The 23,282-nt window shown below is 42.6% G+C and overlaps 1 protein-coding gene across 4 annotated transcripts in view; it reads right to left on the reverse strand.

The window, feature by feature from the left end:
- LEF1 (lymphoid enhancer binding factor 1) overlaps positions 1 to 23,282 on the reverse strand; it is a 121,588-nt gene that overhangs the window by 8,827 nt on the left and 89,479 nt on the right. Inside the window, exons 6-11 of one of the 4 annotated variants that reach the window (XM_081226663.1) lie at positions 22,795 to 22,878; positions 20,122 to 20,244; positions 18,929 to 19,091; positions 13,016 to 13,123; positions 7,011 to 7,059; positions 6,308 to 6,348 (exon numbers count right to left, since the gene is read on the reverse strand). In XM_081226663.1, the coding sequence (XP_081082789.1) occupies positions 6,314 to 6,348; positions 7,011 to 7,059; positions 13,016 to 13,123; positions 18,929 to 19,091; positions 20,122 to 20,244; positions 22,795 to 22,878 (562 nt within the window). In that variant the 3' untranslated portion in view covers positions 6,308 to 6,313. The remainder of the gene's footprint in view (positions 1 to 6,307; positions 6,349 to 7,010; positions 7,060 to 13,015; positions 13,124 to 18,928; positions 19,092 to 20,121; positions 20,245 to 22,794; positions 22,879 to 23,282) is intronic. The other 3 variants (XM_081226664.1, XM_081226665.1, XM_081226666.1) reach the window with 3 other exon arrangements.

Consider the following 23,282-nt stretch of genomic DNA (forward strand, 5'->3'; position numbering starts at 1 on the left):
CGGGTAGGCTACCCCAGCCAGGCAGGGACAGACCTCCGTGTCCTAGGCACAGCACACCTGCGATCCTGACAAGACAAATGACACGCCTGCGGTCGTTTCCATCAGGATCCAGACGCTTGGCCAACGGGTAGGCGAGGTCCTGCACTGGCTGGGCCACCACTCAGAGGATGCTCAGGAGGAGCTTGGGGACAGCACTGAGCAGGGTGCAGGCGGCCGTGCTGGTCTCCCGCCTCCGAATGTGAGGCTCCCTTCCCAAGAGCTCCTAACTCTGCCATCTCCTGTGTGGCCAGTGGCAATTCTAGGCTAAGAGCCTGACACACTTAATGCCTCATCGTGTGACAAAAAGATGAAGGATGGAAAACAGGGCGTAGTTTTTTCACTTGCTCATTATCGAAGCCTTAATTTTTACTCTGAGACTTTGGACAAGCCTTACCATTTCTCTAGCTGCTTCCAACTTTACTACTTTGTAAGCACTTGGCTTTGCTTTCTAACTAGACATGCCAACCTAGGAACAAATACCCAGAGGCTCACTGACTTACTTAATGGGGGTGACTACATATTTACTTAGGGAACAGAGTTCAGAGCAAAGATTAGGCAAAAGCATCAAGCTCCCCAGGGTGAGCTTCAAAAACTATACGAAATAAATGTTTTTCTCAAGGAGACCGCTGAAAATATTTAGACCTCTCCGTGACTCTTAAGAGGACGGGGCTCAGTCCCGAGCTTCAGACAACGCTCCTGGAAGACCTTCAGGGTCACAGTCCTCTCGCTAGTCCCGCACATGACTCCAGTCTATAATGGAAAGCTAGAGACAATTTTTTTAAAGATGTAAATCCAAGCACTGCACAATTAACTATTGCATTCTATACTGTACTAGAAATTACTTCTCCCACACACCTCTTTGTGCCAGGGAAATAAAGGCGAATTTTTTTTGTTTTGTTTTGTTGCGGTACGCGGGCCTCTCACTGTTGTGGCCTCTCCCGCTGCGGAGTACAGGCTCCGGACGCACAGGCTCAGCGGCCATGGCTCACGGGCCCAGCCGCTCCGCGGCATGTGGGATCCTCCCGGACCGGGGCACAAACCCGTGTCCCCTGCATCGGCAGGCGGACTCTCAACCACTGCACCACCAGGGAAGCCCAAGGTGAATGTTTTTATTTAGTAAAAAATATATACTAATTTCTCAGTTCAGCAAGTGTACAAGCTGAAGATTATGCCAAGGCTAAAATCATAGTGTACAGAATAAGTATGTCTGTGAGTGCCTATATGTATCTCTGGGTGCATTTAACCAGAGATTTTTTGCTTTTTAAAAAAAGATAGCTTGTTTCTACTTTTAAACTAGACCTTTGACGTTATATAATCAAATGAAATACACTGAAATATCATAAGAATATCTTTTCAATCTATATAACTTTAAGATAGTGGACTTTTTATGTTTTGCTGAAGTAAATATTAGTAAACCAACCTGTAAAGTTAAGTTTTTAAGTTAGTAAACTCAGAATGGTAATTCTCTCCAGCTTTTCAAAAATTCGAATTCTCTGCTTCTTTAATTCTTTATGAGTCTTGATTAAGTCAGGAAGAAAGGGAAGTTCAGTATTTGATGATAATCTCTGACTTCTGACAAACTCTTGACGTTACATATTCCAAATGAAACTGCACTAAAATACTGGAAACTCAAAGAAAGCAACTCGATCATTGTTGTATCAAACTCAAGAATTCCCCCATGACTGGACATGCAAGTGTTACCTACTGCAGGAGGCCTTCCTTGATCTCGCTCTGACTTCCGTTATCTTTGTTTTTACACACTGCACTGTATGCACTTCCTTGGTAGCATAAAACATGTTATTTTATAATTATCCATTTGTACGTCTGCATCTGCTTAAACTGGGAGCGCCTCTGGTAACGGACAGGGTCCGTTTAGCAAGTAACCCCACTGCCTAAAGCAGTTCTTGACTTGCTGGAGTAGGCCTCACTGGATGTTGGCAGAATGAATAAACAAACAATTGGCACTTTATGATATAGGCCTTCACAGGAGAACGTGTGTAAGTCTCACTGCCTGAGGCCCTGGGCTCCCAGCTCCCACAAGTGGCAAGTTAGTCAAAAAAGCTAAGGATGAATCTGGATTTCTTGAATGATCCCACAGCTTGGGGATCACCTCCAACTTGGAGGAATGTCTTTTAAGCATCCTGTTTCCAATAATCCTAAAGTCTGCTGCAAGGCGTTGATTGGGTTAATGCTAATTTCTTTGTTTCAACTTGATTTCACCAGAGTGAATATTCTTATAGAATACACAAAAGTAGAAACTCACAGGGAGATGGGGACACAGCTGAGAATATGAAGCAACTGCAATGGCATTTCCCACCATTGGGAAATGAGAAAGTATTAAGTGAAACTCATGTCTTTCAAGGAACAGAAACAAGTTTTCAGAGGGCTTTTTTGTTCACAGAGGAGTCTTCTCCTGATGGGTGGGGTCTTTTCCTTATAGTCCACTGTCCCACTCTAGTTCAGAGTAATGAGAGTTCCCTAGCATTTGAGCTACATCATGGGTTGTCTAAGCTCAGTGATCTAATAGGAACTTCCTTTAAGGGCAGCAGGATAATGTTAAGTTTCGCTGTGCAGAAAGGACCCTCTCAAAAATCTCTTCACGTTGGAGTCAACGGCATCCTCCCCGTCTGGGCACTGCGCTCTGTTAGCTTTACCTTCCTGCAGGGAGGGCCGTGACTTCAGAACTTCCCTTCAGAACTGAAAGCAAGTCCTGTGAGCTTTCACAGATACTACGTGCAGGATCAAGTCTCATCAAACATTTCACCTGTCTTCGGCTTTTTTATAAGGTGGAGCCAGCACTAGCGGAACTGAAGTCTGGCAAACAAGGAGCCACATGATGGCATCAGTGCAGAAGCAAAGCCCCAAACTAGAGGCAGTGCTTCTGGGCACTCATCCTGTGGAGGGGGAGGGTAGGCAGGAAGTGATCTATACAGGAATTGAAGGGCAAGCACATCGTGGGCAAGTCGTTTTCAAGATCATACAGGTGCCTTATAGTTATACAGAGCCACTCAGACCTAGAATGAGGATGACAAATTAGTAAACAAAAAAGAGACCCGAGTCCCTTTACCAACGCTGGGAGGCAGTGCAGCCCGCAGAAGCACAAAGCAGACCAGGACGTTGGGACCTGATGCGGCGGGGAGCATAGAGGCCAGCAAAGCGCCCCTTTCACTTGTGCGGAGGAACCAATCTCCGGCTTCCACCTACTGCCCCAGGCCATACAGCACAGGGAGGGCTAATGTGAGAGCCCGTGTGGCCTCACTCCTAGTCTAGTCTAAGCTCTTTCTACAACAGGGTGCTCTGTTGGCCTGGTCTTTCATTTAGAACAATACACACAATACCCTCCAGGGAAGACAACTGGTTACTACTGAGTGTCACCTCCTCAGAAGGGCCTTTCATGATCTTCAAGCCAAAGCCGACCCTCAAGTCACTCCCTGTTTTATTTTTAGTATAGCACTTACACTTTCCTGTTTGTTTTAAATCAACTGCTCTCCCCGAATGTAAGCAGTACAGAGCGGGGACCTTCTGAGCCTTGTTCGATACTGTATTTCCAGGTATTATGGAGCCAACTGGCATTTATAAAGTGCTCGATAAATGCGGAATAACGACTAAACAAGTCAACTACTGCACAGATAGAAGTTTCTGAATTCCTAAAACAAAGAAAGGGATGGGGAAACAGTAGGGATAGTTATCATTCCTAATTTGCGGAAATCTTTATGAATGCAAATCTGACCTTCTCTCTGCTTAGTAATTCTTATCAGATGACTGCCAGTGCCGCTCTCTACAACAGGATAGTGGGGAGGACAGAACTTCAAAGGCTGCATGACCGATCCCGCAACGAGAGGGGAGAGGAACGCTGGAGACTCTGATTAAGTGCAGCCCAGCCGACGGGAGCCTCACTGGTCCCTGGTGAAAATTTTTTTCTTGGGGGGAGGGGGGGAGACTTTGCTGTGTTTTTCTGGGGCAGGGCAGAGGGGACACACCTTGACCTTTAGAAAAACAAGTAAGTGACAAGAAAACACCATGATCACTGTAACATTATTTTAAAAAGAGATATTTGGGATACATTCTAGGACAAAAATGCATTCAGCCTAATCGTCTAATCTAAAATACTATATAATGTTAATCATTAAGGATACAAAACCAAATATCAAAGTATGAAGCAGAGGAATACATCTTTGCATGATTTTTAATAGAAATAGCATTAAAGATTTTGGTGCCAACAGAGGACCGAGTAAAATCAGCGAAGGTTGGTCCTTCGCACGGTACGCTTGTAAGGGTTTTCTGTCTCGAGGCAGAGCATAAAAAGGGCTGCTGTCCATACCTAAGTGTTTAGTCATTAAAAGGACAATATTCTTCTAAAAAAACGCAAAGAAGAAGTACAAGAGCATGTGCTTGCTACTAAAATTACTTCTAAACTATGATGCCATGAGCACCTGGGGGCAGAGCCTGTGCTCCTATAACCAAGCTGGGGGGCCAGCTCAGAAGAGGTCCTCAATTAATAGCCATTAAGTTGAATTAAATATGAACATCATCTGTGATATTATTTTTGTGATACCTTGTTTGGTCACCTGTATGAAGGGCTGATCTTCTTTTTAGCCGGAGAAAAGCCTACCACTCAGCGCTAGTTTAGAAGACTTTTGATATCATAAAACAACAATGATGACATTTTGAAGAACCTGGGGAACGTGAATAAAGATGAGGAAAGTTTCACAGAGGAAAAGGCAGCTGCATTAGGTCTTTGGGGTGGCGTCTAGGGAGGGAGGGAGGCCACACACGATAAACAAAGAACCCTAGCGGGTGGCGGTTACTGTTCCCATTTTACAGTGGAGGAAAATGAAGATTAAAAAGCTCAAGCAGATTGCCGGGGCAAACAGCTGATGTAAAATTCATATCTATTTGGTACCAAAAATCTCTGCAGATTCCCCTGGGAAAGTCCGCTGAAATCTGAGCACCAAAATTAAGTTCTGAAAGATTAAGCGGTCATCTGGTTCTAGTCAAGAATGAAGTGACCCGCAGGCTAACGCTCTTCTCCTAAGAAACACCACCCTCAGGCAGAGGAAACGGGCTTTCCAAGCACAGGGACAGCACGTGCAGCAGCCTCCATCTGTCTCAGGGACGGCAAATAATTTTGTTTGGACTGAACCCAAGACGCATGGTTGGAGGTGAGGCGGGTCAGAGAGTGGAGCCCCCAGGACAGGGTAAACACAGATCCACACTGACATGGTCTGCACCGCATCCCTCAGACAGTGGGAAGCACTGACCATTTTTAAGTCGGGAAGTGACACAATCCGTTTGTGTTTCAGCAGATCCCTCTGGGAGCAACACAGAGGATAAACTGGCAGAAAGGAAGTCTGGAAGCAGGAAAATTATCCAAAGGCTTATTACAATAATCCAGATGGAAAGTCTGAGCACCTGATCTGGGGCTATGAAACTGCTGAGTGTGAGAGGAGAGACTCGAGACAGACCCAAAAGATAGAGCTGACGACGGGACTGGGATGTGGGTTCCTAGAGAGAATAGAATCAAAGGGAGCGCCTCTGAGAAGAACTGTCACAGTGTAGACACACTGTGAATTCAAAGCCTAGCAAAGACTGAGGCAATTTACAAAGCCAGGTTCCCACCAGGGATGGTGGTCAAAAATCAAATAACTACAATAAAAAGAAATGAAATAAACATCACCTATAAAGATGAGAGTGAGATCTAGCAATGGTTACCAATAAAGAACTTGATAGAATACAGTTAATAAGTCCCCACGCCACATTTTTAAATAACAGAAAAAACGAAGCATCCCTCTCTTTCTCACTAGAAACAAATATATTACTTTTAAGCCTCTATAGATCATCTCAACTGAGAAAAAGTCTCTGTACCACAAAATCTTCCAGGTCCTGGGCCAGCCTGAGCTCCTCTAATGCAGCCCTGGGTTTGCAGAGTAAGATGGCATTTTGCCGGTTTTTGTTACTTGTTTGTTTCTGAAGCAGGCAGATTTGCCACTGGTCAGTAAGGAATGGCTGACAAGAGTTAGGGGAAAGGGAATGGAAAAAAATTAAAGGGGCAAAAAGGGGAAGAAGAGAAGAGAGAGACACATACTATATTGCAAATCCACAGCCGGTATAAAAACCATCAGATGTTTTAAAGCACTAATTTGACTTTGGTGGCCTTTCCTCTTTAAAGGAGCAATGCTGAATGGCATCAGTATGAGCAAGAAGATTCACAAGCAAGTGCCTCTGTTTATAACTAATGTCAGCAGTAGGACCAGAGAGTGGTTCTTACCATGTTTCAGATGTAGGCAGCTGTCATTCTTGGACCTGTACCTGCAGAAAATTGTGTCTTTAACAAATTTTTATTGAAGAAGTTTTTGTACATTCCAAATACGTAGTAGCTACAATATAATGTGGACCTGTTTGCTTTATTTTTTATGGTTCTTATACCAGCCAGTTTTATTTGTGCAGTACAAGTAGAGGCCTTATCTTTTATGAAAGAAAAGGGGAAATAAACTGGACCTCACCGATTGATGCCTTGAATTAATGTACACGAAAGATAAACCCTATCATCATGTTTTATATTTTTAAATAACCTCAAACCATAGAAAAGATTCTCAAGGGGATATAAGGTAGCATATCAGAGAGTCATCATAAAAAAACTGTATTGTAAGGAGTTTTGCAAATAGAAGAACAGAAGTGTTAAAAGAGAACACAGACAACAAAAGCAAAAACAAAACCTTAAAAACAACCACAGTTAACAACCAGGAATCCAGGTAACAGGGTTTGCAAGAGCTTTTTAGGTGTACCTTCACACAGTCACATTTAAAAGAAAGGTCTTTCAAACATTTTTAAAGAATCTCAGGAAGAAAAGCAGAGTTCAAGAATCATATGTTATAGCTGAAGAATAAAGCAGCGTGTAGAAAGATGCAGACTACTTTAAAAGGTGCTTGTCAGAAGCATGAGAATTGGCTGGAAAGTCACATGGTGCCTACCTGATGTAGATTCCTGTAGTTTCTCTCTCTTCCTCTTCTTTTTCTTACCCTGGAAGAAGACAGGCACATGTTCATGTTATAGACTGTACTGTGAACACATGGATGAACGTGGTACAAAACGACCAGCAGGCGGTCAATCAAGAGATCAAGATGCCTCATTATCTCTCTCTCTTTACCATCTGTACCTAGAAACCGGGCAAGAGAAAGAAATTCCTATCTGTGACCTGTCTCTATAGCTTCGCATTTAATGTCATCAGTACTGTACTGACATTGGCAGTGGCCATACACACACACACACACACACACACACACACACACACACACACACAAGATGATGATGTCCTAGGGCTGTGGCCACAGACCCCTCCCCCCACCTCCCACCTTCAAGGAAAGCCCGCTTAATAAGGAGGCCCTCCTTTTACTGCTAACCACCATGCTTAGGACCCACTTCTGGTAGTGCTGATGATAAATCTTCCTTACTGTGAATTCCACCATCTAATTAAAAATCCACCATGTTAACTGAGGCCCCTCAGCTCCCATGGCACAGACAAGACATAACTGAAGACAGTAGTAAAAGGGTAAGATAGAACCTGAGAAAACTTAGAAGGTGATTTTAAAGACTTATTTATGGCAGTTAAGGACCCTGCTTCCTAAAACAAACACAATAACGTGAATATGCTTGCAATTTAAAATACATTTCAAAATCATCTTAATCACAAATTTATAATTTTAGGTCCCTTTGATAGTAGTTTAATTTTCTATTTTTCTTCATAATTACTTTCCCCTCAAAAAATAATTGTAATAGGGCATAGACACAGTAATATTTGATTTATAGGAATAGTAAATGACCAACCTGGATTAGGATGGTCTTTTCAAATAAGTGTCATAGGACACATATCACATCCATTATCTCTATCTTATGTCTGCTGTAATAATCACATTCACAAAAAATAAAACATAAGATTATATTGAGTATATTGTGTGGATATATAAAAGTATCTATTTTGATGCACCTCAAGATAGTTTTTCTTCATGTCACATGACCCGACCACTGAGGTTTATATCTTTGGAAAGTTGACTGAAACTATCCTCACAAACATTAAGGCAAACAACAGATATTAGTGGCCTGGGGAAATGGCATATCAAAAATACTGGAGTCTTCTTTCAGAAGATTAAGGTGCTCCAGGAGGAGGAGAGTGGACGAAGGAAGAGCGTGCTTCTCAGGGGCATCTGCTATCTCCCTTTCAAATACAACGACTGTGGTTTCCAGAAGGTGCAATAAGGTTGTTTCCTGTGTCTGGAGCCTTCTTCCTCACCTTCTCCTAGCTCCCATTTGCCCTTTAACACTCACCTCAGGTGTCATCTTGTCCAGGACCCTTCTCTCCCCACCCCCTCCACCCCACGCCCCCTGCCATCAGCCCCAGGCAGAGCTCACCACCATAACGTAACTCTGCACAGGTGTCATGATGGGCTGTGGCCCTGGACCCCTCAGCCACATGGCTATGGGCTCACATGAGCACTGCCCGAGTCTCAGCACATCTCTGCCACCCAGCACATGCCCAGCACGTGCCTAGAACATGCAACCATGCCCTGACATGTCGGACTGATGTTGCTTTGTGAAATATCTGTACTATATTCTAGGTATACATCAGTGCTTCAAGAGAACTTACATTTATGATAGACAAAAGGACCTAAGGAGTTTGGATGTATTCATGTCAGCTTAACACAAAAACAAAATTCATGTATAGTAAACACATATAAAATTTTCATTAAAATCATATATAGTACTTGGGTTTTAAGCACTACATTTAAAAGCTCTAATATAAATAATACACCTCAGAAAATATGATTATGTGCACTGATTTATGAAATCCAGTTATAAAAAATGAAAGTTATAAAAACAAATTGAAGTTATAAAATCTACGATGCCATAGAATAGGACAACTTGATATTAAATCATTGAGATATATATTTAATATGATTGCAGTGAGCATTAGGATAGCATTCTGACAATGAAATGCTAAGATATACGGCATGCATCTTATTTAGACTGTATTCCTGTACTCTTATTTTAAGAATACTGTAATATCTTAAGCTGAAGTGATACCACTTGACTGACTTCTGTTTGCCTTAGTAATTAATAGGCTTATTTTGATTGTTATAAACATTTTAAGTAACAAAGCTGGGCTTCCCCTTCATTCAAAGAGATCCTAAAATCAAGTTACACAAGCAATTACCTTTAAAAATTGCACAGAGGAAAATCTTTAAAGGTAAATTCACATAACACTGGTTTTCTTTAAAACTACTCTCTTCCCGTCTCTCCACATAGAGAAAAGGGGAGAGAGCAAGAGGGAGAGAACATGTGTTTCTTTTATCTCTTTTTAAAAGTGGAAACTCACTCCTTAAGGATCAGAAATAGAAACTTCACTCAAAGACATGATATCATTCATATATGTGGAATCTAAAATACAACACACATAAATTAGGAGGTTGGGATTAACAATATACACACTACTATATATAAAATAGATAAGCAACAAGGACCTACTGTATAGCACAAGGAACTCTACTCATTACTGTGCAATAACCTATATGGGAAAAGAATCTGAATAGATTTATGTATATGTATAAGTGAATCACTTTGCTGTACACCTGAAACTAACACAACATTGTAAATCAAGTATACTCCAATATAAAACAAAAATAAATAAATAAATAAAAGAAGGATGAGTTTGGAAAAAAATAAAAGACAACATGAACATATATCTATGAAATGGAAACAGACTCCCAGACATAGACAACAGACTTTTGGTTGCCAAGGGGGAGGGGGCAATGGGGAAGGGATGGACTGGGAATTTGGGATGAGCAGATACAAACTATTATATATAGGATGGATAAACAACAAGGTCCTACTGTATAGCACAGGGAAATATATTCAGTATCCTGTGATAGACCGTAATGGAAAAGAATATGAAAAAGAAATATACGTATAACTGAATCACTTTGCTGTACAGCAGAAATTAACACTGTAAGTCAACTATACTTCAAAAAAAAAAAAAAAGACAGTCAACACGCAACACTAAATCTATGCAAAGCCACAGCACAGCAAAGCTCTCCCAGAGGTCAAAGAAGGAAGGCCGCTCTCCCCTATAAGGCCAACCACATCCAAAAGAGATCAAGGACAGGGTTAGAGGAGGACACTTCTGAAACCCTTTAGGTGGGGGACTGATCTTCCCACTTAAAGGGCATCACGAAGGCTCTATCCAGAAAATACTAATTACGGCCCAGAGGATGGAAGCCCAATTCAGGGAGAAAAGTCTTCAACTAAAGCAGACTTCCTAAAAAGGTCCTGGAAGACTGAGCTGGTCCACCTGGAGGAGGAGGGAAATGGCATAGACGGTGAAGTCTGGGGGACCTGGGTGTCCCCTGTAGCTTAACCACTACATGGCCCTGGACCAACTGACCTAACCTCCTGACAATTTAATTTCCCTCATCTGTGAAATACAATAATACTGTTGATGCCACAGGATTATTAGAAGGACTAGAAAATAACACAAAAAGCATTTAAGACAGCTCTTGACCATCGGCATATAGTATTGCACTGGCCAAAAAGTTCATTAGGGTTTTTCCATAGCATCTTACAGTACAACCCAAACGAACTTTTTGGCCAACCCATGTAGCTATTTAAAACAATCAAGACAACGGTTCAGGAGAGTTGATGAAGCTGCTGCTCCCAAGTCACAAACAGGAGGACTCTTACTTCCTACGTCATAGTTGTATCCAATGTTTAAGCTCCAAATCCTGACCAGTAGTGACTTTTTCTTTGGAGCACGTTACAGGAAACAAATGTGTTCCGAAAGTCTTGGTGCCTCATTATATGGGATGTAAGACCTCAGACGTGGGTCTGCACAGGACCATCTCCAGCAATGGCCACACACTGATTTACATATTGATTCATGGCTTCACCCTCGCCCCTTTTATTTATTATTTATTTATTTATTTATTTATTTAACATCTTTTTTGGAGCATAACTGCTTTACAATGGTGTGTTTCTGCTTTATAACAAAGTGAATCAGCTATATGCATACATATATCCCCATATCCCCTCCCTCTTGCGTCTCCCTCCCACCCTCCCTATCTCACCCCTCTAGGTGGTCACAAAGCACCGAGCTGATCTCCTCGTGCTATGCGGCTGCTTCCCACTAGCTATCTATTTTACATTTGGTAGTGTATATATGTCCATGCCACTCTCTCGCTTTGTCACAGCCTACCCTTCCCCCTCCCCACATCCTCAAGTCCATTCTCTAGTAGGTCTGCGTCTCCATTCCCATCTTACCCCTAGATTCTTCATGACCCTTTTTTTTCTTAGATTCCATATATATGTGTTAGCATACGGTATTTGTTTTTCTCTTTCTGACTTACTTCACTCTGTATGACAGACTCTAGGTCCATCCACCTCACTACAAATAACTCAATTTCATTTCTTTTTATGGCTGAGTAATATTCCATTGTATATATGTGCCACATCTTCTTTATCCATTCATCTGTCAGTGGACACTTAGGTTGCTTCTATGTCCTGGCTATTGTAAATAGTGCTGCAATGAACATTGTGGTACATGACTCTTTTTGAATTATGGTTTTCTCAGGGTATATGCCCAGTAGTGGGATTGCTGGGTCATATGGTAGTTCTATTTGTAGTTTTTTAAGGAGCCTCCATACTGTTCTCCATAGTGCCTCGCCCTTTTTGAAAAGGACAATTCCATTTAATGTGAAGTCTGTCCTAGCTGGCACTCTGAATGCTAGTCTCATAAGAAACATGAAAATGATCTTCAAATTTTTAAATTAAGAGATTAAGTAATTCAAAATCATTCCCCTCTATAAAATATGATACAACTAATATCACTTACAATAGTCTTTCTCAGTAGTTTTTGCTATATCAAGACTACATGAGTAAGGTATTCAAACTCTGAAGTAATAAAATAATTGGCAATATAAATGAGGTATTTTTCCCAATAAAATTAGTACAGCTTAAAAATATGATAGTACCTACTCCATCTGAATAAAATATATAATAGGCATCAGGGTACGTTAATATGAACCAAACAAAAAATGTGTTTTTTACCCAGTTTTAATTAGTCTGTGCAAAACAGTCACTGGAATACATTGTTTGTAAGAAGTGTAAAATAACACAATCCATTTTGGAAAGAAATCTGACAATATATATCAAGAGGCTTTAAAATATTTATAATCTGTACTCAGCAATTTCACTACTGTTTCACTTCAATTTCACTACTGTGAGTCTATCCTGTAGAAATAAGTCCTAAAAACTGTTATGCACAATCCACTGCAGGATAATTTCCAATTATTAAAAAAAAAAGCAAATGTCTGAAAAGCAGGGAAAAAATGGTTCAGTAAATTGTGACATTCACTCAGTGAAATACTGTATACCTGTTAAAACTGATATACAGAAGCACTATGCCGTAACAGAAAAATGCTTATTATAGATAAGAGCAAGCAGCATGATACAAAAGTATATGTAATACACAGCCACCCACCCACACATATCCAAGTAAAAGATAAAAAGATATGCACAACACACTGCTGTAAAAACCAATTATACTCCAATAAAGATGTTAAAAAAAAAGATATGCACAGAAAAAATACTGGAAGGTAGTGTAACTAGTTATTACTAATGCTGCCTTTACATGATGAGATTATATGCTTTAAAAAAAATCTTTTTCACCAACATTTTAATGATAAGGTTTTCTTCGATTTAAAACATTTTACTTAAAAATTTCATTAGCATATAGCCAAAAAAAATTGACAGCAAAAAGCTTTCAGAATGGAATATATCCATGAAATCTTTATTATAAAGTTCATTAACTTTCAAAAATAGAGAACGGTGCCAGCATTAGATACATTCTACAACACATTTCCTTCATGAGAGCAACACAGAGAGAGAACGAGTGAGAGGAGAGAGCCGTTGGTGTGCATAAAGTGCTTACATAATTGTCTCTTGCAGACCAGCCTGGATAGAGCTGCATATGTAGCTGTCTTTCCTTCCGCGCTAATTCATAATATTTAGCCTGCTCTTCACGAGAGAGGGCATGCCACTGAAAAAGAAAGGGGAAGGAGGAAAAAATCAAGTAAAAGCAAAATAGCGACAGTATTATATGTTTCATATTTCAAACACCGAAGAATGAAAATATTAAGCATTTAAACTTCGATTTATTTTTAAATGGCAGAAGACCACGTGTCGCAGAAATCCATCTAGAGTTCGGTGGCTGGAGTGAGACTCAAACTCTGATTTCTCTATTCTGTTCTCATGTTACATGAAACCTGTCAAAGTATCCAAAGTGAAATGGCCTGTCACCCAGCCTTTCTCTTCTCCAATACAAATTAAAGAGAACATTCACTGGTGAACCTCAACACCCACCTTAGCCCTTTTTCACAGTCTGCAGCATATTCTGACATCTGAGCCCAAGCACCATTTATTTATGCAAAATGAAGTAATTTCCACAGATATATCCTCACCTCCCACGCACTCTCCCACTCTGTCATGTGAGGAATCTGAAACCTTCATCATATGATCCTGTCTATAAAGCAAGACATCAAAAGTCAGTCTGTCTCAGTCTCTTCACCCTCCCCTCACACTTATTTAAACACTAATTGTCCATAGTGAGAATACAGATAACACTGTATAATCAAACATGCACAGTTTATGGCTATGTTTTTTAGCTTCCTTCGGATGGAAAACAAGGAGCATGACCTAAGTTTATTTTGCCATCTAGACTTTGGGACTGTAGGATCTAATCTGGAGAACGTAGCAGCTGACACCCTGCAAATCTTCCATTTCCCTTTAGGTAACATATTTATTTATCATACAGAGCAAAACAGTTTATGCAGGCAAGGTGCTGTTTGGGATTTTTAGCAGCCTGTACTGGCACTTTGTGTGTGTTTGCACACAACTTACCCCAGGCCCCCAGGGAGCAGTTTCCAAGTTCATCCCCCTACTTCCCAAATGCCAGGATCTGTTGCCAGAAAATCCCAGGAGAACTGGCTGCACTTTGGGGAACCCACTGGCTGCAGGTGACGGCACAGAGGCGGTGGACCCGACGCCACACCACTGTGCAGCTACATACACGTGCACATGCACGCGCACAAGCTCTGAGTGAGCCCGGCTCCCACTCCAGGGCTCCCAGCTCTAGGGTGTGTCGCTCCCCATTTCGCTAATTTCCCCCTAAAGGCTGGGCGATTCACCTCTACCCTGCATATTGATTTTAATTACCCTGTTCTTGTTTTTTTTTAAATGATAAGACAAAAAGAAAAGAAAGGTGTGACTGGATTGGGGGAAAGGAAGGAGGAGTGAGGGAGAGAGGCTGGTGAGCGAGAAAAGGCTGCCCTCCAGGACAGCGATCCAGTGGTTAGGATGCAGCCCCCAGAGCATGGCAGAGATGCTCTCCTCAAGAAAACGAACACCTGCTGCTCTTGCCTGTTAGAAGAACGAGAACCTGATCTCAAGGAGAGCACTAAAGCACCTTCGGCCTCATGCCATCCTCCCCTCCATCCTCCCGTCCAGAGGCTGTGGGGCTTACAGGCAAGGCAACCAATTCCATTTCCTTTGAAAAGCCCCTTGAAGGCCAGGGCCTCTGTGCTGGATAGGGCAGATGATTTCATTTTTAATTGCTTTACACGTGCAGAGTGTAAAGTTAAGATGCATGACACACAGCGGGACCTGGCCTGAGTCTAAGGCAAATCAGGTAATATGCTTTTCTTTTTAAAAAAAAGAAAAAGGGGGGGGGGGAGAGGAGATGGGGAGGTGGCAGGAAAAAACCAAAAACAAAAAAACCCCAAACACCTGGGAAAAGTTACCTGAGACACAATTCTTTGTACTAATAGTAATCACAATTAGTCAAGTGGAGCCTAAGAAGGCACGTCTGGGGAGCAGTGGAAGTTTAGGCAGGAAAAGTCACACTGCCTCTGTCAACTTACAGCTTTTCTAAACCTGAGGTACTGACCTAGAGACCTTCACAGGGAGAAAAAGCCGAACTGGGCACAGTGGAAAAGATCAGCCTACGCTTTTTTTTTTTTTTTAAAAAGACTGATCATTAGTGTTTAGACAGTTCTGGTGCTATAACATGATCAGCAAGAGGCAAAGCGTTATCAAAAAGGAACAAGAAAAAAAGAGACTAAGAGGAAAAAAGATAAGGATAGAAGTCTTACTTCGTAAATCTGTTTATTCATTTGATAAATAATTTCTCTCATCCTACTGCAGTGTGTCAGTATAAAGATATCTTTTTTATAAATATAATTATCTGTAAATATATTTTTACAGTATAAAAAAGCTTAAGTAGGGCTTCCCTGGTGGCGCAGTGGTTGAGAGTCCGCCTGCCAATGCAGGGGACGCGGGTTTGTGCCCCGGGCCGGGAAGATCCCACGTGCCGTGGAGTGGCTGGGCTCGTGAGCCATGGCCGCTGGGCCTGTGCGTCCGGAGCCTGTGCTCCGCAGCAGGAGAGGCCACAGCGGTGAGAGGCCCGCGTACCGAAAAAAAAAAAAAAAAAAGCTTAAGTAATTTAAAGTATAATTTTATGTAATTTATGGCAGCTTTATAACTTGCTGAGAAAATCTGGCATTGTAAATAGAACTTATCTCCCAAATACGTATGGAGGTTGAGTCTTCTACCCGAAACAACCACTTAATAAACAAGCACGAATTTTTCAGTTACAGCAGGAAACTTAGGTTGACAAGACCCCAGCTAACAAAACAACAAAATTCAAGAAGAAAAAAAGCAGACCACAAACTAAACTGTTGCTTGCTTACTTTCGATTGCTTTTAGTTCCTTGATATTACTTCTAATTCACAAACTTTACTCACAAATGAAACGTCATTTACCAGAGTAAAACAGTAGGTAAAACTATGTATTAAAGTTTTGCACTGAAAACAAGAATAAAGTCTGATGCAGACTAGAAAGATGATCTTTCTTTACAGGAATTTCTGAAACACAATTGACTAAAAATGCTTTTCCATCTCTTCTGCTTACTGAAAGATTCACCAAGTTTTTGGGAAAATACCCATTTAATCTGAAGAGACATTCTGACAATAAATATGCAATAAATGGACTTCCTTCAGGAGCCTGGAAGGTCTGAAAACGAAAAGATTATTTTAAAGTAATATTTGTGTTATTATTATTTAGAATACGAAGTAGAAAACTTTGATGCATTCATATGAATGAACATTTCTATGCTAGAAATACGGTAGAAGTGAATAAAAATCAGAAGATCAAATGTTCTAGGATGAATTTCAGGCCCACTATTAAGAATTCTAATTATCCCGATGTAAAACTTCATGATTTTAAAGCTGGGAACTTTAAAGAACTAGCAAGGACTACCCTGCCAGAGGCGGAGTTATGAAAGGATAGAAAACCTGATCTTAATCAAAGATCTCAGAGGCCTATAAATAGAAACAGGTGCCCAAATTAAAAACAGAGAGAGACCTTAAATGAAAACCATCCTTTAGGACACATGCTCTGATCTGGGGATTGTTAAGGGAGCTGAGAAAGTAGCAACTGCTGGAAATGTGCATTAAAAATAGGAAGCATACATTCATATATTCTTAACTCTCTAGAGCAGGAAAATAATTCCCACTGGAGGACCGTGGACCTTTAACTCAAATAAGGAACAAACAAACAAACAAAAAATCTAAGAGTTTTACACAAGCTGAAATAAGAACCCTTCTTTTCCTCTGATTTCTTCTTTTAAAGGGTCAGGGAAAATGGTCATCAGCCTTCAAGCTTTCAAGGAGGAGTTCTTCAAAAAATGATGGGAATCACTCATCTGCTATGATCTGGCTTTGGAAATCATTGTAATTATTGTTATTAAGTGTTTAAGAATCCACAGAGAGATAGAGTACTGTACACAGGGCACCAAAAGAGCTATAATCTACCACTGCATCCCACCCCTGAAACCCTGGTGTCTTGCAGATTGGAAATCGCTGCATTTTTATGCTCTCCAACAGGAATCGATAATACAAGAATGCCTGCTTTCCTCCATCTGCTTCCTCACATGGACTGGAAATCTCCTACATGTTTCCTGTTATGAATGCTGAAATGTATTAGGTTTGTAACAAACATGACAAAAATTATCAACAACTAAAACATGATCTCTAGGTCTCAAAAAGGTTGTCAAGACCCTCCTTCTCCTGAATATTCATTTGCAAATCATGAATTTCTTGAGAGGTTGCAAAAACAAATACACAGGGTCGTATTTTAAGAAGCTACCAGGACTTCCCTGGTGGCTCAGTGGTCAAGAATCCACCTGCCAACACAGGAGACACGGGTTCGATCCCAGATCCGGGAAGATCCCACATGCCCCGGAACAACTAAGCCCGTGCACCACAGCTAAAGAGCCTGCGCTCTAGAGCCCATGAGCCACACTACTGAGCCCTCGTGCCACAACTACTGAAGCCCACGCGCCTAGAGCCCGTGCTCCGCAACAAGAGAAGCCACCGCAATGAGAAGCCCGCGCACCGCAATGAAGGGTAGCCCCCTCTCGCTGCAACTAGAGAAATCCCGCACGCAGCAACGAAGACCCAACGCAGCCAAAAATAAATTTAAAAAAAGAAGCTACCACACATATATGAAGAGCATCAACAAGTTAAGATGAAGCATTTCTAAAATTACAATGTAATTACAGAAAAATGCAATTTGAATTAGAAAAATTCAAATGTTCTTCACCACCCGTCGGATACCCAACTAAACCCATTTCAATCCTGAGAAAAGTACTGGGAAGGACTTGACTAACCTCTGGGCTGGTGGCTGGACAAAGAAATCTAAGAGTGTCTGTCCTAGCTGTAAGTCCAGTTCCTGGTACATGACAGGTGCTCAGAAAAATATCTTGGCATGGGTGAAAGAAGCAACAACAACAACAAAAAGAGGAGCAGTTGAGAAACCTGTCCCATGTACATGTTAAGAATCAGAGAGCAATTTTCTAGAAAGACTTCTCAGGCCTGTACCAATTCTATTTAAAGCTTCAAGATGGAACGATCTGCTTATGTCTTGCAAGGTGCAGCCGGCCACATGTGCTTGACAGGGTTCACCCAGAAGCATGGCTGGTCCCGCAGGCCTTTCTGTAGCCCCCTGGGTGGGCTAAGTGGATTCCTGCTTCAGAATGTGCACGCACACGCACACACACACACACATACCGCACACACACGCGTGCGCACACGCACACGTGTGCACACGCACGCAACGCACGCACTCACACGCACGCAACGCATGCACACACACCCGCACACATACACGCACTCGCATGCAACCCACGCACACATGCACACGCACTCACACACACACGCACACACACACTGCTTCACCTCACCCCGTTCATCACATGGCTAACCCCAGGCAGCTCTCAGGCCTCAACTACATTCTCAGTGGGCCCTTCCCCAGCCCCCCTGTGGTTCTTTCTCAGATCCTTGCTCTTCATACTCACAATATTTATCACAATGTTAATTATATATAAACTGGGTAATTATTCGTCTAATCTCTGTATCCTGTCACAAAACTTCAAGCTCGACGAGGGTAAGGACTACATCTATTTTATTCAGCAATAATTATCTAATGCCTACCACAGTGCCTGGTACCTAAAAGACACTCAAGATGTATTTGTTTAAAGAATGATAATAGGAAAAATAGTTATCATTTTCAGGAAGTTTTCTATGTGCCAGGTACCATCTCAGTTGCTCACAAGGCCTTATATCATTTACTCCTCCTAAAGGCTGTCGTGCTCTCTCTGTTACTCCCCAAATGGCTGGTGACTATACAATGATTCTATGACTATCTGACATGTAAGTGCATTTGGGCAGATGTTACTGAAGATGTTCCATGGTCACCATAAACATTTACATACCATCCCACTACTTACCCTTCGGCCTAGAATCTGGTTGATAGCGGCACTTTCCTTTAGAGTGCACTCAGCTACGACATTCGCTCTCATTTCTTTCATGTATAACATAAAGGCATTCAGAGGCTTCTTAATGTGAGGTCTCTTGGGCTCCTGCTCCTTCCTCTGTTCATGCTGAGGCTTCCTAAAAGGCGGGGGTGGGGAAGAGGTGAGCCCAATGAGGAAGACATGGCAGGAGAGCAGCAGAGCATCTGCTTATACCACAAGGCCAGCTCAGGCTGGGACCACCCTCTGGGCTCTCTAGAAGCCCCCAGAGCACCATCAACTTAGAAGAGCGCCTCGTCAACTCCTTGTGGATAAGGATCCTTTGGTTTGAGGAAGTTTACCTATAGCTATAGAAGGGTTTAACACAACATGGAAATGGGCTTGTGTAGATGCTCCATCTAAACTTTTAGATGCTCCTTGGTCACCTTGGGAAAAGCTGAACGTATAGTGCGGGTGGTCAGTCCTCCTCCAGAACTGAGGTTCTTAACTTTTTTGGGTCAACGGCCCCTCTGAGAAGCTAAGGAAAGCTTAGACTCTCTCCCCCAAACACACGCACACTGGTTTTGCCTGTATTTGCAGGGGTTTTATGGATGATCACGTGCTCCCTGCCACCCCATCCATCCTCCCATCCCAGTACAAACCCTAGATTAAGAAACTCAATTACTAATCTCTTCGGACAATTTAGCCCTGCTGTAACAGCCTGGGATAACCCTGGCCCGACAGGAAATCCTGGGCTTGGTTTGCCCCTTTCCCTTGAATTCTGTACTTGAAGCCTCGATGCAGGGTGACTGCCTTTCCAGAAGGAAATGCACTGAACCCTCCAATCTACTTCACTCCTGTGCTCCTCAAGAATCGGAACCCAATTAAAGCCTTGTAGTAAATGGCTAAACAGCTCAAGTTATTCAGTCGCTATGCTCTGAAGACCACTCCCCCTTCGGTGAGTTTCCCTTGATCTTTTGAGGTCTGTGCTCCTTTTCAATCTCAGACCCAAAATCAGAGCAGTGAGAATCAAGCTGCTTTTGAGGACAGAGCTTTTGAGGCGGAGCTACACTGATTTCCGTAATAACAGAGAGGGGGGCAGATTCAACAACAGCGAAGGAGAAGAAATTGCGTGGTTTAAGCCCTTAGGACCATAAGGCACTCGCGGGTGAAGACAGAGGCACACTTACACGTGCATTAGGTCGCTGTCAGTGTGCGGGTGTTCCTGTTTGACCTGAGGCGTTACGATAGCTGGATGTGGGATGCCAGTTGTGTGGGGACCAGGAGGACCAGGAATCATATGATGAGAAAACCTAAAAGAAGGAAAAACAAGAAAACAAAATGTACTGCTGTAGCAAAAGCTAGACAGAGTTTCCAAACAACCCACTAACTGCTACTGGCTGAGAGTGAAAACACACCTTCATACGCAGAAGTATTAACTATAAGTTAGAGCAGGCTGATGATTAATTTCTTTCCTTTCTGTATTCAGGTGGAAAATATTTATAATTACGTGCCACCTCACAGATTTTTTTTCAAGCTAATGGTACAATCTGGCATTTCTCCTGGGAGGGCTCTAGGCCATAGGATTAAAAAAAAAAAAAAAAGTGAGTCACTTTTCTTGCAAAGCAGTTTTCAGAGAAGAATTTCAAGAACAATTACTGGAAATATAACACTACATTAAGATTTAGCTTTTTAAATGATTTAAAAATCTAAAGACATCACATTTTAAACTCTGTCTACATTCCTAAGCAAACCTTCACATTAAGAGTCTTCTTCTGTTGGCTTTTTTCCTAATACTAGGAGAGAACAATTGAGAAGACAGGGGACAGGAAGATTTGTTCAGTCCCCAATTTAATAAGGTCACCATCAACATCACCCCAAATGATTTTCTACACATAAAGAAAGTAGTGTTTGAGAGATCTGGCCTAATGGAAAACCGATAACAAAATTAAGGGGAAGGATTTAATTAAAGGGAAGGATACAGTTCTGCTTCAAGGTACAAACTACGTATGCTAAAATAAAGGCTTTTTCCCAGAGTATACTTGTAGAGCATTAAACAAATCTTAAAATATCCACTACCATCCTACACAAAGGAGGGAAACTGCCATGCAAGAAAAATAAATGAAGACAGTACTTTCAACAAGCTCTTTGGATAAATTTGGATATGCTTTAGAAATTTTTGTTTTTCAAGCTCTTTTAAAGTCAACAATTTAATTCAACAAAAACAACTTTCTCAGGTCTTTTCATCACCGCCTGTACGTACAGTTAATTCCTTCTTCTGGGAAGGAAAGAAGGGACTCTGCTTGGATACTTGATATTTCAGAAACAAATTTTAAAAAATTAAGGAGGGGGCTTCCCTGGTGGCGCAGTGGTTGAGAGTCCGCCTGCCGATGCAGGGGACACGGGTTCGTGCCTCAGTTGGGGAGGATCCCACATGCCGCGCGGAGCGGCTGGGCCCGTGAGCCATGGCCGCTGAGCCTGCGCGTCCGGAGCCTGTGCTCCGCAACGGGAGAGGCCACAACAGTGAGAGGCCCGCGTACTACAAAAAAAAAAAAAAAAAAAAAAAAAAAAATTAAGGAGGGGCTTCCCTGGTGGCGCAGTAGTTGAGAGTCCGCCTGCCGATGCAGGGGACACAGGTTCGTGCCCCGGTCCGGGAAGATCCCACATGCTGCGGAGCGGCTGGGCCCGTGAGCCATGGCCGCTGAGCCTGCGCGTCTGGAGCCTGTGCTCCGCAACGGGAGAGGCCACAACAGTGAGAGGTCCCCGTAACGCAAAAAAAAAAAAAAAAAAAAAAAAAAAAAACCTTCCAAAAAATTAAGGAGGCATGGGAAAAATACAAATATTTGATCAAATCATAATGCTCTGCTAAATGTACCATTTGCAAAAATACATGATGCTGGTTATTTGCCCGTGAGAAAATCCTGTTGTCACACAATTCTTACAATGTTAAAAAAAAAGTATACAGACAGATTTTGGGGGAAGGATATTAATTTCATCCTCTCTCAATCAGCTAGATTTACAATCTACTGAAAAAATAACGTTTCTTAAAAAGCTGAAATTCGCCAAACTGCGAATTTCATACCGATGTAAAAAAGTAAAGATTCACAACCAGTTACTAACCCAACAGTTTGACTTCTAGCATGTTAATGCTAGCTCCCTTGAAAAAGCCACATTGAACACGCAGATGATACACCACAAATGTGTGTGTACATCAAGCACAGGGCACAGAAGCCATCCTTTCCAGAGGCAAAAGCATTACACACAGCGGTGTGGCACAGCAGACCTCACAGAGCTTCGCTTGCACCAACGTGTCCACACGGGGCCTGATTCACACACTAGGACACGCAGCCCCGTATGGCCTGACAGCCTGTGAGCACCGTCCCTTCTCTTCCGACGGCCTTGGTCCCGAAGGCTCTAGACTATCTGGGCGTTTTCAAACACTGGCACGTGAAACTGATACAACTTTCCTCATAGAAAGCAAATTAGAAAACTCAGATCAAACCAGTCTTTATTCTCCCCACCCCCGACCCCACCCCCATCATATTTTGAATCGAACAAGCTCTTCTGATAATGTCCCCTCTGGGGACGTTTCCCGTCCCACAGTCGGGTGGCAGCGAAGTCTTCTGGAGGGAGACATGGGTCCCCGGGGCAGCCGAGTCCATCCCCCTGGTGGGCGTGGCTGGCGCTGCTGGGGGAGGACCCTCCGGGACGCCTAGTGTGGGAGCCAGGCACCCTGCGCAGACAGACGCGCGGGCCGAGCCGTGCAACCGCCCGGCCAGGACCGAGAGGCAAGCAGAGGCGCGCGAGCTGCAAGCGCAGGAAGAGCAGCCTGTCCTGGAGCGCCCGGTTCCACCTCCACCTACCTGGACATGGAAGTGTCGACTGACAGGGAGGATGGGTAGGGTTGCCTGAAGCCTCCCGTGACGGGATATACAGGCTGACCTTGCCTGAGGTCACAGAAGAAAGGAACCCATCAATGACAGAGCATGACTTACCAACCAGCAGTAAGAGTTTGATGAGGGGAGGAACTCAACCAGAATTTTGGGGGGGTGTTACCAGGGCATTGCTTCAGTCACCCGGCTCCTTCCCTTCCTCACCCTCCGCCCAACCAAAGCATCGTCTGCCTTGAAGGAAATCTCCCACCGCAGTCCGTGAACGACCTGTCGTCTATCCCTTCCCCTCTCCCATCCCCACGAATGCTTTGAACAAAGCAGGCAGGTAAACAATGTTTACTGAATATAACAGAACCTGAGAATGGTGAAATACTCCTTTTAGGTTAGTGGATTCTTTATCAGAATCTTTGAGAATTTCAGGGAAGGGAAGAAAGAAGGAAATAAAAGTTCATATTTAT

This window comes from Mesoplodon bidens (assembly GCF_964165515.1).
Source record: "Mesoplodon bidens genome assembly, chromosome: 1".
Classification (NCBI taxonomy): domain Eukaryota; kingdom Metazoa; phylum Chordata; class Mammalia; order Artiodactyla; family Ziphiidae; genus Mesoplodon; species Mesoplodon bidens.